General features: G+C 36.3%; 1 protein-coding gene across 1 annotated transcript in view; it reads left to right on the top strand.

The window, feature by feature from the left end:
• Positions 1 to 332: 332 nt before the first annotated feature.
• The window catches only part of CDH8 (cadherin 8), a 253,081-nt gene continuing 238,179 nt past the window's right edge, over positions 333 to 15,234 (top strand). The window contains exons 1-2 of the mRNA XM_033219852.1: positions 333 to 359; positions 577 to 871. Of these exons, the coding sequence (XP_033075743.1) occupies positions 333 to 359; positions 577 to 871 (322 nt within the window). The remainder of the gene's footprint in view (positions 360 to 576; positions 872 to 15,234) is intronic.

Raw genomic sequence — 15,234 nt, 5'->3', positions numbered from 1 at the left:
TAGAATTACTTTTGTTTGTATAAATATCACAGGCAGATCTGAATTGAATTCTGGATCTACCTCACTTGAGTCTGTCGAATGTCAACCTTGGAGAGGTAAATATGTGCCTTGTTCAGCATCAGTTTTCTCATGTTTCATATGAAACATTCTTAACCCAGTTTTTTAAATAAAAAGGAAATGATTATATGAGAAGGGATTCACCTAGTACTGGGCATACAGATATTGACCCAAAAAAGGTAACTAATCATAATAATTTAAATAAATGTAATAGATTGAAAATAAAACATATATTTTTGTATTTTTCTCCTTGACCTTTTTATCATTCTAAAAGCATGTTGTTTTGTACTAAACAGGCCAGAGTACTTTTTAAGGACTGCTCTATCTTATTTAGATGAATTTCATTATATCTTATTCTTAATTGATATCCGCACAGCTGCATACACTTTGTACAGCTACTATTAGCAGAAATTGATGATGTTGTGTAAAAAGAACCAACTTAATATTCAAAAAGGAGGTAGTTAAAAAAATAACTTTTAAGGTTGCTCCATCACTAACGAATGCCATTTTTCATTTTAGCTACACACAGACCTGGATCCTGGGAGCAAAAAAATCAAGTATATCCTATCAGGTGATGGAGCTGGGACCATCTTTCAAATAAATGATGTAACTGGAGATATCCATGCTATAAAAAGACTTGACCGGGAGGAAAAGGCTGAGTATACCCTAACAGCTCAAGCAGTGGATTGGGAGACAAGCAAACCTCTGGAGCCTCCGTCTGAATTTATTATTAAAGTTCAAGACATCAATGACAACGCACCAGAGTTTCTTAATGGACCCTATCATGCTACTGTACCAGAAATGTCCATTTTGGGTATGTATGCTTCCAATTTCACAGACCTATTAAAAGTCATCTTTAAAATAGCTCCTGGCATCAAGGATTATGTATTGCTGAATAACAGACATTTATTACCACCTTATCTCTAATTTGCATTTCCAAATTCCCCTTTTTGGCCTAAGTTCCACAGCTCAGTAGCTTTAGTCCCTTAGTAATAGGAACTGACGGAAGAGCAAGTTTATTAAAATATCTTTCCTTACATGACAATACTTCAATAGGCTGAATTTGTATTCCTCTCATAGACTTGTAGTTTGAGTATTGTTACTGAGGCGGATTTATCAAGATTTGTTCTAACATGCCAAGCTAATCCTGTTGATATTTGCTTGATGTTTAATTATTTGTTTGTGTATATTCACATGCAGATGCAGCACACAGAGAAATAGAAAGTCATCTAGGCCTGTAGTCAGCCAGATACTAGGTTGCTCTGGTGGTTTGTGTCTAGGGTGGATTAGGCAGTCAGGATTACCAAGGGCCTCTGTATTTGTGTCCGTCTTAACAACATTTTTTAGGAGTGACTGCTAGTACCATTGACCCACTCTCAATTTTTCTGAGCCATTGAAGAAGCCATTACATATTACAGAGCAATCTGTATTTCAAACATGATTTTATTCTTATTTCTTCCTCTTTGGATCTGCTTATCTATCCATAAACCTGGCCTTGATGATAAGAAACCCCTCAACCTAGACATTCTATAATAAAAGGAAGGATTTTAGAGCTCTACCTTGTATGACAAAAGTAGTAGGCAGAATCTAAAGTTCAAAGTATAAGATTACAAAAGCCTTTTTTAAAAAATGTGTAATGCATATACAAGTTTGTTTCAAATTGCATTTAAGACAGCCTATAAAGATGCATGCTATGTAGTAAAGTCACATAGGTTTGAGGCAGGTGAACAAGATGAAACAAATAAACACAGGTAGAGATAAATTGGAAGTCAGAATTTGGTGAATACAGACATGTATATTCATTATTTAAAGCCCCCAAATTTAAGATTAAAGGAACTGCAAGAAAAAATAAAAAAGGAAATCTGATCAAGAACCCTGTCCACAAGTTTTATAAAATCAAATTGCTCAAGAAAATTGCAAGTAAATAAAGATATGAACACCACAGGAAGTATACCGACATATCATGTCTTCAATAACATCTTCACTTTAGACTCAAATAAAGGCCAAGTATTGATTATGGTTTCTGAGGCTAAATTGGGTGACCATTATCAGGTATAGTACAGAATGTCCTTACCTCCCAAATGTGGTCCTGATATTTTAATTTAGCAATCTAGTGACATACTCGTGTGTGTGTGTGTGTGTGTGTGTGCATGTGTGTGTGTGTGTCTTTATAACATTCCTGATGGAAATTAGTTGGAATTTAAATTTCAAATAAAGAAAAAATCTTTTGTAGAATAAATGACTTAATTTGCAAGTAAGTTATTCTCATGCATTTCTGAGAAAGAGAATATCCTAGTTGCTCTCCTTGACTTGATGTGTTTTATGTTTGAATGACTTTCTCTTATTTTGTCGTGTACTCTTTAAGGTTATTTTGTTCCTCAGAGTTCTTTTTTCTTCTCCAGACTACCTTTTGCTATCCCTCTTCCTCTTTCTCACCCTTCTCCATTAGTTCTCCTCCTTCATCTTCTCCTCCTCCTGTTTCTTCTTCTCCTTATCCCCTTGCCATCTCCTTTTTTCTCTCCTTCCCTCCATTGTCTTTCACAGTCACCCCTGTATCTTCAGCCATTTGTTTAATGTGGCTGGCTGTAAAAATCATATGCCTTGCCCCATTGGTCTGCTTAAGCTGTTAATCCACATTGTCAATTGCTTTATGAACATTATCATCTGGATATTTCAAAGGCAACTCAAATTTCACATTAAAAATCAAACTATGTACATGGATAAAGCTGGAAACCATCATCCTCAGCAAACTAACACAGGAGCAGAAACCCAAACATCGTATGTTCTCACTGATAAGTGGGAGTTGAACAATGAGAACACATGGACACAGGGAAGGGAATATCACACACCGGGACCTGTCAGGGTGTGGGGATCTAGGGGAGGGATAGCACTGGAATAAATACCTAATGTACATGATTGATTGATGGGTGCAGCAAACCACCATGGCACATGTATACCTATGTAACAAATCTGCACATTCTGCACATGTATCCCAGAACTTAAAGTATAATTTTAAAAAATACATAGAAAACATGACTGAACAGAATATCCCAGAATGACATTGCAGTCACTTTTGGGTAGAAAAAAAAATCAAACTTAATTCCTTTCATGAAATTTTTTTTTGGTCTGTTTTCTGACTTCTTTGACTTTATCAGTGAGTCCAGTGCACTCTAAAATCCCATGTAAAACATGCAAGTGATACTGTTAAATCTGTTTTTACTCGTTAAGCCTCACCAGTAGCCTGTCCATTTAATCCCTAATTCCAGCCACTACTGACTGCTGTGTAATCTTGATGCATCATCCCATTCCTTTCTTTCGACCACTGTCCAAAATCATATCTTAATGACCCTCACTGGATTATTGATGATCTCAGGAATTTTCCAAATAGTGTGCTCGATTCCAGCCATGTTCTTTCTTAGCTGATATATGTATTTATCCCAGAGGAAAAAATATCCCTTACATTTTATTGGTGTTCAGCTACTTACCCAGGGGGACTTTTCATGGTCTGGCTTCATTTGATTCTTTTCTTACCTACCTACAATATGACTTTGGTCATATCGTATTGCTGACTTTGGTTGGCAGCAAATCACAAGTGATTTCAGGTCTTCATTTGTTACCCATATATTTCTTCTGCCAAGACTCCACTTTATCTACCTCTTGTGAAAGGAGCTCTATTTTTTTTTTCCTTCTTATCAAAATTACTTATTTTTTTTTTTTTTGAGACGGAGTCTCATTCTGTTTCCCAGGCTGGAGTGCAATGGCATGATCTCTGCTCACTGCAAACTCCGCCTCCCTGGTTCACACAATTCTCCTGCCTCAGCCTCCTGAGTAGCTGGGATTACAGGAACATGTCACCATGCCTGGCTCATTTTTATATTTTAAGTAGAGACATGGTTTCACCATTTTGGTCAGGCTGGTCTTGAACTCCTGACCTCATGATCTGCCCCCTTCAGCTTCCCAAAGTGCTGGGATTACAGTTGTGAACCACTGCGCCCGGCCCAAAATTGTTTCTTTATGGCTGGCTGGAATGACACTTTTCCTAGGAAAACTTCTGTGTTTTTCGCTCAGAAAGTTATCTTTCTACCATCACCACCCACACACATACGTAAAAAACACGTAAACAAGCAAAAACACCTCCATCTTTTCACTTTGTTTGGCTTCTGACTTACAAACAGGAACTGAGAAACACTATATATATTTTTCTCTTTTTTTCATGTTGTTTGGTTTAGGCCGGATGACTTTCTAATTCATCCTTTCATGTAGATTAGAGTAAGATGGTTTTAATGAATGATTGCTGCCCACAAAACATACAGCACACTTTATCTTAATTGTTAATAAATGTCGAATAGAGAAGCTGTTATTTTTGCCTCATTATGATTTCTACATCTTCATGCCAAGCCTGTATCTATTGATTGTAAGTGTGTCAGAGGCTCTCTTTTCTGTGTATGTAAGTCATGTGTCTGATTAATATGTTGAGAAAGAAAACTGCAGAAACATCTGCAAACATCAAGTCCATTTTCAGATAAGAAAAGGATTTAAAATATATTACTAGCAGCCAGCATGGTGAAACCCTGTCCCTACTAAAAATACAAAAATTACCTCGGTGTGGTGGCGTGTGCCTGTAATCCTAGCTACTCAGGAGGCTGAGACAGGGGATTCCCTTGAACCTAGCAGGCGGAGGTTGCAGTGAGCGGAGATCGTGCCACTGCACTCCAGCCTGGGTGACAGTGTGAGACTCCGTCTCAAAAAAATAAATAAATACATAAATATGTATATAAAATTAGCTACATAATGAAGTGCCTATGTGCACTTGTAAATACATACATACATGTATGTATTTCTCCATCTAAAATGTTTTTGCTAATAGACATTTAAATAATCCACACTAACATACATGTATTGTATGTAGAATTCATAGTTATGTGTGTTGTATATGATACATATACAACATATAAAGATATATGATACATATATAACATAGAGATATGTGATACATATATCATATATAAGATATATGATACATGTATCATATATAAAGCGATATAAAGATATATGATACATATATATAAAGAGATATAAAGATATATGATACATATATCATATATATGATACACATGTAAGGATTTTTTTATATATATATATGTATATATATTTTTAGCCTGTGATATGTCTTCCAAAAACCACAGGGGATGTGTTGAAGTTTCCAGTGTGAGTTTGAATCCTGGTTCTGTCCCTTATTATCAGGTTGACTATGAAGTTTAGGGAGGTTAAATTATTGCCATTTTCCTTAGCTACAAAGCAAGGATAATAATTTTTATGTTGCTTTCAATGTGTGGGACTTGCATGACAAAGTACAATGTAAAGGTACGCCAAAAAGTAAATAAGTGTTCCACAATTGGTTGTTGTTTCTGGCTTTAAAATTGTTTTTATTAACCTGTTTCCCACCTTACCTTTGGACCTTTCTTTATATATCGATTTGATTCATTGGATGTCTAGTGTCTGTGTGATTACAACCTCTCTGGCTAAAGGAAGCAGAGGCGGCTGCACTATTTTATTGTGAAGTGTGAAGTATTCCCTTCATTTCTCATGAAGGTGAATATCTGAAAGAAGGTCAGCTACTATCTCTTTTTTCTCCCCCTTACCACTGTTCTTCCTTAGCCTGTCTCTTCCCTCCCCTCCTTCCTTCTTTCATTTTTCTTCCTTTGCTGTGCCAGAAATGCCAGCACGTGCGCCTGTATGCCCCGAGGAATGCCAGCAAATGCTGAGGGATTTCATTGTGCGGAAAGTGAAGAATACAATTCTAATTGAGAAATTTACCAATATTAAATTGAAATGAATGTGATGTTCAAGAACTGTCTTCCAGTTGACAGGCTGTCAAGACAAAACACACATATATATTTGCCCAAATGGCAGCCAAATTATTTTAGAAATATCTTATTTGGAAGCTGGAGACATAGTTCTTTTTTATTCTACTGTGAATTTCATGACTTGATGAGAATTCACTTTTGTAGCAATACTGCATAAATAGAGGTATGTGAACTTGTCTGATTTTAACTGTGGATCCCAAACTAGCATTGCTGAAGTTGGTTTTTCAATGCAAATGTCTCTACCTTTAGTAAGTTCTAGACATTTTAAATATATATTTTGATTGTTTTTGGGTATTGGGGTCAAGTGTATTTTAATCCTGATTGTTCTCTAAACCTGAGTTTGAGTCAAACGAAGTTTTTATTTGACTTTGACTTAGATTTGCAGGTTATTTGGCTCCAAATCTGACTTCTTGTGTAAATGGCATAACCCATCTAAGCCTGACTTTCTCTGTCTCTATAATGTATACAATAATCCCTGCCCAAAAGTATGTTTGGAGGAATTCAATAATTATATTTAACGTGCTACCTACTTGGCCTTTAGTTTCTTCACAGCCATTCGTTTGTGACTTACTTCTACCAGTATGATTCAATAAATTGCCTGTGTAATATGAATACATTGGTTAAGGAAGAATTGCTTGACAAGACCTAACTTTATATTTCAAAATGCATATGTTGGAATGAATCCTATTTTACTCAAAAGCATATTAGTGAGGGTTGAAATAAAGGGATGAGAAAGAGAGTAGTGTTTAAGTTGGTAGACATTACTGCATTGTGTGCACAGATATATAAAACATGACATTTGGGGTATTCTTAGTTTTCTCTGAGGTCCAGGGCTCCTGTAATGATGACCAATAAGTATTGAGAAGTTACTATATGCCAGAAGCTGTGTTAAATGCTTCTAATATACACAACAATACTATTACGTTAGTATCAATATTAGTTTTTCTATTCTTCATTATTTTTAATCAGAAAATTAGGGAAAATACTACATAATATAAAGTCAGATATTAAGTGGTTGAACTGCAATTTAAAACCAGACATCTGGTTCTACCTTCCATGGGCTTAACCAGTATGCTCTACTGATCTTTGATTATATCTCTAGATAATTCTGTTTATAAGAGCATTATGATTCTGCAGAATATTTATAGTAGTTAATGTTTTTCCAAGGTGGAAGAACTCTTGAGGTCAGCCTACTTTGCAAATTAAATTGAAGTACTGAGAGGAGAATTGGATAGGAAGTTTGAGAGAGGTATTATATACTTTTCAATACAGGAATATGAGGACTTTAAAAATGTCAGAATTATACATCACATAGAAATTAAAATAATAAAATTAATGAAGAGCTACGTGATAATTACTGCTAAATATATTAAAGATAAAGACTAACAAGAGTAAGTTGAATGGACTCTGGGTTTCTTGGTAGCAAATGCAAAAGAGGAATGCATGCATTACCAAAAAATATTAATTGAAATATCAGAAGAAGGTGAAGAAATGACTAAGTAAATTTATAGCTGAAAAAGGCAAATCTCAGTCTTTTCCAAGGCGGTTTCACTGAGGAGGTTATAGAAGTCAGTATATGATGGGCAAGTCTCCTTGAACAACGATTCCTTAATTTCATGTGAAAATTATTAAATAATTTCAGTCTTTCTCCTTGTGTAAACTATGGCTATGTTTTCCTCTTCTGGAGGAATGCTCATAGAAAACACATCCTATTTCTCTTGTGCTGTTTTGTTATCTTTGATTTAGAATGAATTTAATCTTAGAGGAAAGATGCAAATGTCCAATTGTATTGTTTCTGAACCGTTTGAGAGTAAATTGTTGACATTTTGACCCATCACCTAAGTAGTCTTCCTGTATGAATGTTCTTCTAAGCCAACAAAATACAATCGTCAAAATTAGGAAATTAATCTTGACACACCATTGATAGCAAATACACAGACCTCATCCAATGAAACCCCAGCTGTCCCAATAACGTGCATTTTAGTAAAAGTATCATATCTAGAACCAGACTAACACAAGACTCCTTCAATCTGGAAGGACTCTGCAGTCTTCTTCACATATGACTTTCACACCTGACCATGGGACAATTATTTTATAGAATTTTTTAAGATTTGTCTGATGTTTCCTTAGGATTAGATACAGAATATGCATTTTTGACAAGACTATCACAGATAATGGCTTACTAATTTGAATCCGGTGGTACATGATTTTGATTTATTCCGTAATTGGTGACAATAATTTTGATCACTTTATGAAGGAAGTGTTTGCCCTGCCTCTCCATCATAGTTTTTTTTTCTCTTTGCATTTAACACTTTATGAAGAGGTACTTAGAGACTATGTAAGTATCTTATTCCTCATGAAACTATTAACCCAAAATTTTAACATCCATTGAAGTTTCTTGGCTGAATTAATGATTACTATGGGAGCTGCCGAGTGGTGATTTTCTTAATTCCATCATTCTATCTACAGTCATTGGTTAGCATTCTTCTGCAAGTAAAATTTTCTCTTCACATTACTTTGCTTGCATATTTATTTACATTAGCTTTGACTTTTAGATTTCCATTTTATTTAATGAGTTATAACAGGTTGAGCCATTTATCCTGATGCTCAAATTATCTGACACTTGGCCATGATGTGGCCTTGGGGCTGAGTTTTGTGTCCTACTGACATGCCTCCATCATTCTTTGGGTACATTCTCACCTTTTGGCCCAACACACTGTTTGAGGCTCATTTTGTACTTTTTCTGGCCCAGCCCTAGAATGAGCCATTTACACACAAAAAAAATCTGGTTCCATTTAAAGGAGAATTTTATTTACATATGAAAGTATGGGCATTAGTTGTGTTCATTGTTATTAGGATGTCAATGTTCCGAAGCCTTCTCAGTGGACAGGGCTGAACTAAGGAATGTTTGGGAGAATGTACAAACACACACATACACACAGGCACACACACACATACACTATATGCCAGAAGCTGTGTTAAATGCTTCTAATATGCACAACAATACTATTATGTTAGTGCCGATATTAGTTTTTCTATTCTTCATTATTTTTAATCAGAAAATTAGGGAAAATACTACATAATATAAAGTCAGATATTAAGTGGTTGAACTGCAATTTAAAACCAGACATCTGGTTCTACCTCCCATGGGCTTAACCAGTATGCTCTACTGATCTTTGATTATATCTCTAGATAATTTTGTTTATAAGAGCATTATGACACACACACACACATCTACCTGTACTGGGTTGGATAGCGTTCCCCAAAACTTCATGTCCATTCAGAACCTTAGAGTATGACCTTATTTAGAAACAGCGTTTTTGTAGATACCATTAGTTAAATTGAGGTCATACTGGATTTGACTGGGCCCTAAGTCCAATGATCGGTGTCCATCTGAAAAGGCCATGGAAAGATACAGACTCACACAGGGAAGAAGGTTGTTTGAGGACAGAGGCAGAGATTGGAGTTTTGCCGCCACAGCCAAGAAGAACCAGAAGCCACAAGTAGCTGGAAAGGGCCTAGAAGGATCCTTAAGGGGGGAACTGGTGTTGGATCTGACAACATCTTGATTTTGGACTCCAGACTTCCGAGAGAATAAACTCCTGTTGTAAGGAGCTCCGTTTTTGGTAATTTGTCATGGCAGCCCAAGGAAACTAACATGCTATATATCTCTCTATTGAAAACTACAAGTTCAGCTCTATAACTGCATTCTAAAATGACACCTCAGGCTTCATTTTCATTTTTTCCCCTTTCTTTAACAGTGAGGAATATATCTCTTTGTTTTTAATATAGTTGTAAGTTAGTTCACTGCTTATCCTTGCAGTAACTTATCTCCATTTGCTACCTCACCCATCCCCTTACTCCCTGACACAAGTATTTATCTACTGTCTCACTCTTCCTCTACCTCCTGTCCTTATGTGGTATCCCAACTTGCCCAGTCAGCCACACCTTATAGCGGAAGGTGTTCAGGCAGAAAGCAGAAGTTAAGAATGGGGACAGGAAACTCTATAATACTCTGTATTTTTGTTTGTCTGTATATTTCACCTGTTTCTTATATCATAATAGATCAGTGGCAACATTTTCTGATCTGTATTCAAAACTGGTTTAGTGCCAAAAAAGTACAAATGTATTTGATAAACACCAAATTAAAGAAAGTGAAACTGCTTTTGCTATTTCAGTCTCTAAAGTATAACCGTATATTATAATTTGATAAATTCATATAATATAGTCTTTTGGAGATTTAGACATATTGTATGCTCTTTTGGAAATTCATATTCATTTTTATGACCCCAGAAACTATTTTTTCAAAAGTATCCTGCAGGCATTACAGAGTTTTACTCCACAAAAGCTCTGGAGACACATATCTAATGAGAACACATTTTTGGTTTTATGAAAGGCCACATGTTAATTTAGCATGCAGCTAAATAGTAAAATTTGCAGTTTCTAAAAAGTGAATTGTAAATTATGATGACTACAGCTTACATGAATTAGCTTGTTATTCTTGTCATTGCCCAGTACATATTTTATCCTCCAAAATAATGTTTCTGAAGTAATAATTAAAGAGGCTCATTTTCATATTTTTATTATTAAAGAAACAATTTGTGTCACATAGCCTTAAAAGATCAAAGGATGTATATACTGACAAACTGTCTTCAACCTAACACATTTCTTTTTTATAATTTATAGGTTGTGTCCTTCTTTCTCCCTCTCAGCTAGATTTGAAAAGAATTTGGCAACACATCTCTAAAGGAAAGATGCAAAGTGGGAAAGGGGAAAAGCATATCTTGATGGATTTGATTATATTTTTTCTTGTTTCATTCAGAGTGATGAACAAAATTGAAATTCTTTAGGAAAACATGGGTGGGAAATCATGAGGATTGAAATAAACACTTTCAAAAGAAATCTAGCTGTTCTACCTGATATGAATGACTAAGGCAGCTGTGGTTCCAAAACTCTACAATGGGATAAGGAGTCTGTAGTTTCTCTTCTGCTTGAAGAAGCTAAACTTCTGTTAGAGATATGTAGGCAGTTGATGTAATCAGCGAATCTTTTTTTTTTTTTAACTTTATAATGAAAGTGAAGCAGTGGCTTCTAATATGTGAATTTTTGTGCTCTTTGGAGGTCTCCCTAAATGGTCTATGGTTTAGAAATTACCAGATTATCCAAAAGGGGAAATTGGTTACAGTTAATTATTAGGGGTACCTAAAATGCAGTAGTCTTCCAAGAAGCATTGAGTTATTTCTTTTCTTTTCTTTTTTTTTTTTTTTCTCACTCTGTTGCCCAGGCTGGAGTGCAGTGGCGCAATCTTGGCTCACTGCAAGCTCTGCCTACCATTCTCCTGCCTCAGCCTCCCAAGTAGCTGGGACTACAGGCGCCCACCGCCAGGCCCGGCTAATTTTTTTTTGTATTTTTAGTAGAGACGGGGTTTCACCATGTTAGCCAGGATGGTCTCGATCTCCTGACCTCGTGATCCACCCGCCTCGGCCTCCCAAAGTGCTGGGATTACAGGTGTGAGCTACCGCGCCCGGCCGCATTGAGTTATTTCTACATCATGGCTGAGAACAAGCTTTGCAAACAATGATCACAATATAAACAAGGTTTATCTGAGTAACTTTTGTGATGGGGGAGCTCCTTCATTGGATTTTAACTTTTGCTCATTTGTACTCCCTGAATTATAATATTATGTTTTGTTAAGGAATTAATTTATAACAGAAAAATACAATTAATCAATTTTATTGCCCTGTATGGGCTGCCAACTGTTTTTGGGACCTTACGTTGATAATTTCACATCCCTGATCTCTTCAATTTAAAAATACTTGGTCCAAACCTCAACCTTATATATTATATGTATCAAATATATATATAAAGCTATACTAACAAATGTAGAATAGCGTAGGGAAGTTTATTATAATCTTACAGAAACATCACTTTCAGCCATTTTGAAAACAGTTAAAATTAGAGAACTATTTGCCATAGGGCTGTCTCAGCGGTCTCAGATTCACCCTGTCTGGGGTCCCATTATCAACATAAGCTGGGTGTTTTCAGCGGACTCTTCTTTTACAATTGGTCTATGGACTTAGGAATTTCAAGTATGAATCAGAAAATCTTTGAATTATTTCTAGAAGATGAATTCTCAGTCACCATCCGATAAAAATTCCTCAGAATGACATAAATCACAAGAGATGAAAAACTTCATTTGATTTTACAAAAGGCAATATTGGTATCATTTTTGTTACATATAATAGAATATTACATAAAACATATTTGAACAAATTACAAAAATGCCTGAAATTTGAACCTACTGAAACTAAATTTCACAATCTCTTCCTCTTACCCCATCCCCACAGGTAAACAATGTGTCACTCCTGGTGGATTGTGATTTGTTGCCTCGATTTGATTTAGAAACCTGTATTTCTTAGTCACAGGCACTGATAATTTGAATTGGTGTTTCAGATGATTAAAATTAAAGAATTGGCTCAGCACTAACAATGTCTAAGTGAAGAGGCAACACTGATGATGTATCTTGATCTGTGTCTTTAAACTAGTATTGAAAGACACATAACCAATTTATTTATATACCCATGAACCAATAGCTCCCAGGCCTGTTCACAGCAGTAGCTAATGCTGAAGTTTTATTTCCCTTTTAATTTTTTCCTGTTCTATCTCTGTGCTTGCTCATTGGAATTATCTTAAACTCGATTTGATTATCCTAATGTTGTCTCTTTGTGTTCTTCAGAAATACATTTTCTACTCACTCACGTCTTGGCTCTTGCTATTTCTAAATACATTGGTTTTCCTCTCTGAAAACTGCACCCTACTCTTCTGTTTTCAGAGATATATTCCATGGCCAGCATTTCAACCAAGCCTTCCCTGAGTCCTCCTGAAGAAAATAACACATCAACCACTTTCTATTCAAGTAATGTTCTGGTACTTGAAATATTGAAAAGTGTTTTCAAATCAGTCAATCTGCACTTACCGTAAGAAAAATCAAAACACTCAAGAAAAACTTTGTATTACAGATAGAGGATTGAGGAAACCAGATAGGCGTCTACCGGGACAACCCCATGATCCTGTTTTCTTTCTTGCCTCTTTTTGCCCTCAGATGGGAATTCATATTTCAGGATTCAACATACTTATTGATCCCAGAAGATAAAAAGGCAGATCTTCCTATTTATTCAAGCCCTATGTGTGCTTAGAGTTCTGTAAATCAGAATGAACACCCATAGTATAAATTGTTATTACGTAACCATTCTAGGAAATCATATATTAAAGGGGATTGGCAAGTAAACCTCACAGAGTTCAGCCTTTGTCCGCATTCGCTGGTCAGAGAAATGAATTAACTACATGTCAGGGCAGCTCTGAAACATGTATTTGTGAAATTCTGAAGACTTGCCTGAAAATGAATGTGGGACACTTTTGTCAATATATTTTTGGTGTATGCCTCGCTTTCTCAGAACCTTGTCTCTCAGGGGCAGTGGGGATTTCCTAGAGTCTCCTTGTATCCATGTGTTATTATTTCTTTAACTTTAACATTCATGTATCATGGGCTTAATAATTATACTTTCTGGATTCACTGGACTTTGAAGTTTGCCATTTGGTTTTTAGACCCAAATGCACTGATTCTTTGGTTAACAATCATAGGTTTATGAATTTAATGGCATCTTTTCTATTCTCTGCACCAGTAATTTCACATGTATATATATTTGTATATATGCATTTGATATGTTATTAGACATCATGACAAAAAGACAAAAGATAGTTAGAACGTGAGGCTGTAGATGAGAATGTATAGCTATGTCTCACCTGAGATCACATGGAACGTATGATCTCATATACATCCCCATCCTAAGGGAATCAGTTTTCATCCCTTGTGTCTGTGCTCAGAGTTTATAGTAATTCTAATCGTATTTGTGCTACCTTTTGAAGATGATTTCATTCATTTTCCTTTTGTCAGGGAGCATGACTCAAGGAGTCTTCTCTTTATAACCATGTCAGACTTTACAGATCTCATCATTGTCTATCAATTATGAATCTCAGCAAGTAACAAGAGTGGTTTGAGTTCAGGAAATACATTGGGGTTGGAGCAGTAGCGGGGGCATGTCCACAAAGTAATGTTAATGCTTTTTGAAGTAAGTCTTGAAATGTCTATACATTATTCCTTCTGAAATCCAAGTGATGTTATCAGCTTAAGGCTAAAATAATGACTAATTGATATATTATTACATAGGGATTAATATTTAATACATGTGCAAAATAATATCCTAGGCATTCTACGTATTCATTCAATTCCCCAACAACCTTAGGAGGTGAATTTTATTATTCTTTTTTTTTTTTTTTTTAATTCTTCAGCTAAAAGAGCAGAAGAGGTGATTTATTTTAGGGTTGTTACACTCGGCCACAAACACAGAAATAGTCCAGAATGTCACAAGTCCAGGGCAGAGGACCAACATGGGCAGTTTTGTTTATGAGCAAGGTGGGTCTCAGAGGTGATCGGCGATCAGAGGGCGATGAAGTTCTAGATCCATTGAGACAAGCTCTAGACAGTAGCATGCAGTCCCACAACTTGTACCAGCATCCCCAGCACCTGGCATTCCATGTTTCTGCTCCTGTGGCCTCCATGATGCAACAAGCTAGCGGTTTACTTGGAGCTCTGCCTCATCTTTCTTCTTTTGCGCTTCAGCCTGCGCATTCGCTTCTTCCTCCACTTGGCTCTCATGGCGCAGAGGTTTCCAGAAAAATGGCGCTAAGGCCGAGAGACGAATTTTATTATTCTTATTTTACAAATGAGAAAAGTAAGTTACATGATCATAAAGTAGTTTACTCATGGTCTTGTCACAGATGAGAATAGGAGCTCCCCATCAGAAAGGCAGAACCAGTAACAGTCTACATATATAATAAAAGAGTTATAGGGATTAGACCTTATACGTCATGAAGCAGAGAGAGAAATCTGTGCAAAGCTGTTGATTCTGCCTCTGGTGATGGGAAAAAAGCTGGACATGAAGTGGGAAAGACCAGGAACACACTGAAATCCCAGAGGACCAACTAGAACCCAGGGGGACAAAGTGGAGCCTATCTATAGCTGTCTCTCATACTTCAAATTCCCATGCATTGGGTAGTCTGCAGGAGAACTGGTGCCCTTTGTCATAGAGAGTCACATGTATCTGGCCTAGGACTTGGCGAACCTGAAGGTGCAAATCCTAAGAAGCTGGAGGAGCTGTGAGCCTGGATGTTGCTGCATGCCAACATGGTGAGCTTGCAGATCTACTGAATCACACAAGAGCCCAGTGCCTGATGTCTTGCTCTCACTTCC

The sequence above is a fragment of the Trachypithecus francoisi genome, unplaced genomic scaffold (assembly GCF_009764315.1).
Source record: "Trachypithecus francoisi isolate TF-2019V2 unplaced genomic scaffold, Tfra_2.0 Lachesis_group10, whole genome shotgun sequence".
Taxonomy (NCBI): Eukaryota; Metazoa; Chordata; class Mammalia; order Primates; family Cercopithecidae; genus Trachypithecus; species Trachypithecus francoisi.
The sequence above is the reverse complement of the archived record's forward strand: the minus strand, read 5'-3'. Positions and strand labels throughout refer to the sequence as shown.